Below are 2711 nucleotides of genomic sequence, written 5' to 3' on the forward strand. Positions count from 1 at the left end.
CCTGGACAGGGGTGGGGGCAGATGGAGCTCCTGTTCACTTTTGTCTCAGAGCTATCAGCAAGGTGAGGACCTTGGTGTGAGACCATACGTCATATCATCCCCAGGATCCAAGTTTTGTCAACAGAGAGACGAGTCCCAGTTCCTGCCAAGAATCAAGGTGAGCACTGAGGGGGAGCAGAGCACATGGGAACCCAGACTTACCCTGCCTCCTCTGTCAGCAATGGGGAAACTCGGAATAGGGCCTGGATTACCTCAGCTCACTTCCCTACTCCTGTATCTCAGGGAGGTGCACCCTAAGTCTAAGTAGATTGCGCTCAGTCAGCAGAGAGAGTGTCTGAAACCCTGCAGTGCGTCATGGTGAGAAGTGATCAGAGCCTTAACCCAGCGTAGATGGACCCAAATCTTCAGTCACCCCTTCTTGATCCTCTGGGAGAGGGACCCCCTCATTTTCTTCACTCAAGTGTCAGGTGTGTGTGGTCTTGTTCTGAGAGTTTGACCTCAGGCCAGCAGAAGGCAGTGAGGGGCCTGGCCCTGGCAGGGGAAGGGTGAGGATCCTACATGTGCAAGGAGGAACCTCCCACCCACAACAGAGGGGACCTCACAGAGTCCTGCTGCCCCTCCTGTCAGCATTGGGGTTCCAGGACTGTGATTGCCATGTGCATCCTGAGGTGCTCCGTTTTTCCCACCAGCAGAGCCCCCGGATAGAAGGAGGTGAAGGCCTTGGTTTATGCTACATATTCTCAGGTCACAGAGCAGCAGGAGGCCAGGAAGTGCTAGGAATTAAGGTGAGGTTCCGACCATGAATATGTCCCCATGGGCTCGCCACCACTGTCAGAGGGGACCCCACATTGCCTGACACCTCCACACCCCACCGTCAGCTACAGAACCCTGCGCTGTGCCTTCTACACCCTGAGCAGTCATGTCACTTCCTACTTCAGGCTCCTAGTGGGCAGGCTGATCAGGAGTGAGCCCTGTGAGGCCCATGGACACCCCTAAAGGGGAGACCTGGAAGTCACCTTTGTCAGAGCCGCCTAGGGTGTGTTTCTCAGCTCATGCCTCTCATACTCCCCTTCCCCCAGGCCCGTGGGTCCTAATCGCCCATCTTCTGCCCACACTCGGTCACTGTTCGAGCACGAGTCATCATGCCTGGTCATCATATGAGTGAGCCGTGGAAGCCTGAGGAAGACCATCTGGACCCAATGGAGATCCCTGACATGTTGGTAGAGGAACTGTTCTGGGCTATGCAGGAGGAGGAGGAGGAGGAGGAGGAGGATGAGGAGGAGGCCCTGTCTCTCTCCTCCTCTCGGTCTTCCTCCCCCTCAGTCCTGTTTATTGACAGCCTAGAGGAGGTGTCTGCTGCTGAGACACCAAGTCCTCCCCAGAGTCCTCAGGGTGCCTCCCCCCATGCCATGGCAGCCTTTCCATGGAGACACGCTGACGATGAGAGCTCCACCAGCCAAGATGAGGAGGGTCCAAACACTGAGGGAGGCCCTGATGAAGATGCCGATTCCTTGCTCCACAAAGCACTGCATTTGAAGATGGTAGAAATGGTGGAGTTTCTACTCCTTAAGTATCGTGCAAAGGAGCCGACCACCAAGGCAGAAATGCTGAGTAGTGTCATCAAAGAGCACCAGGACCACTTTCCTGAGCTCTTCAGTGCAGCCACTGAATGCATCCAGTGGGGCTTTGGTATTGTTGTGAAAGAAATGGACCCCAGTACTCACACCTATGTCCTGGCCACTGCCTTGGGGCTCAGCTATGATGGGATGGTGAGCGATGGGCACAGATATCCCAACACAGGCCTCCTGGTCACAGTTCTGTGGGTGATCGCCTCAGAGGGTGATTGTGCCCCTGAGGAAAAAGTCTGGGAAGCACTGAATGTTGTAGGGGTGTATGATGGGAAGGAGCATTGGCTCTATGGGGAGCCCAGGGAGCTCATCACCAAAATTTGGGTCCAGGAACAGTACCTGCTGTACCGCCAGGTGCCCAATAGTGATCCTGCATGCTATGAGTTCCTGTGGGGTCCCCGAGCACATGCAGAGACTACCATGTTGAACACCCTCCAGTTTGTGCTCGGGGTTAATGACAGGGATCCCTATTCCCTTTCATCCCTGCTTGAAGGGCCTGAGTAATGACACTATGCCTGAGCAGAGTTGAATCCAGGCACTTTTCAGGCCCATGAGCATTAACTTCTTTTGCTGGGCAGAAAGTGCATCCAATTTTCAACTCTATGTTTGAGAAGAAACTAATAGTGAGGCCCAGGGAAAGGTATGAGATCCTATAATGATTGAGAAATTTGTGATTTATTATTTGCGATTTTTAAGGAAATTTTTGAATGTCCCTTTTCATAGAAGCTTTCATAAACTTTTAGCATGTGAGTTTGTAAATGACATTGATCACATTATATATTTCTACATGTCCAGCTCAAGAGTAAGAGATTTGCTATTGTATAACCAAAATTGGGACACTTTCCATCCTAGTTTGTGATCCCAAAATAGATAACGTGGCATTATAAAAGGATTTCCTTGGAAATGTGTAAGAACTCGGCAGTACATGCAATGGAGTTAATAAATAGAAAAATAATAGCAAAAGGTTGTTAATTTTTGATTCTTATCTCTTCTCGTCTGTCTTTGCATGAAACAACTTATTGAAGGATCCTTGGTTCCGGCAAGAAAGTGGAGGGATTTCATCTGCATAAAGACGACCCCTGC

At 51.1% G+C, this 2711-nt stretch overlaps 1 protein-coding gene across 1 annotated transcript; it reads left to right on the forward strand.

The window, feature by feature from the left end:
* Nucleotides 1–1409: 1409 nt before the first annotated feature.
* On the forward strand, nucleotides 1410–2132 carry LOC308511857 (melanoma-associated antigen 11-like; the record flags this gene model as incomplete). Its single annotated transcript, XM_081081702.1, has 1 exon — nucleotides 1410–2132. One exon carries the CDS (start codon nucleotides 1410–1412, stop codon nucleotides 2130–2132), a length of 723 nt encoding a protein of 240 aa, XP_080937828.1.
* Nucleotides 2133–2711: the final 579 nt, after the last annotated feature.

Source organism: Myotis nattereri (assembly GCF_964212035.1).
Source record: "Myotis nattereri genome assembly, chromosome: X".
Lineage (NCBI taxonomy): Eukaryota > Metazoa > Chordata > Mammalia > Chiroptera > Vespertilionidae > Myotis > Myotis nattereri.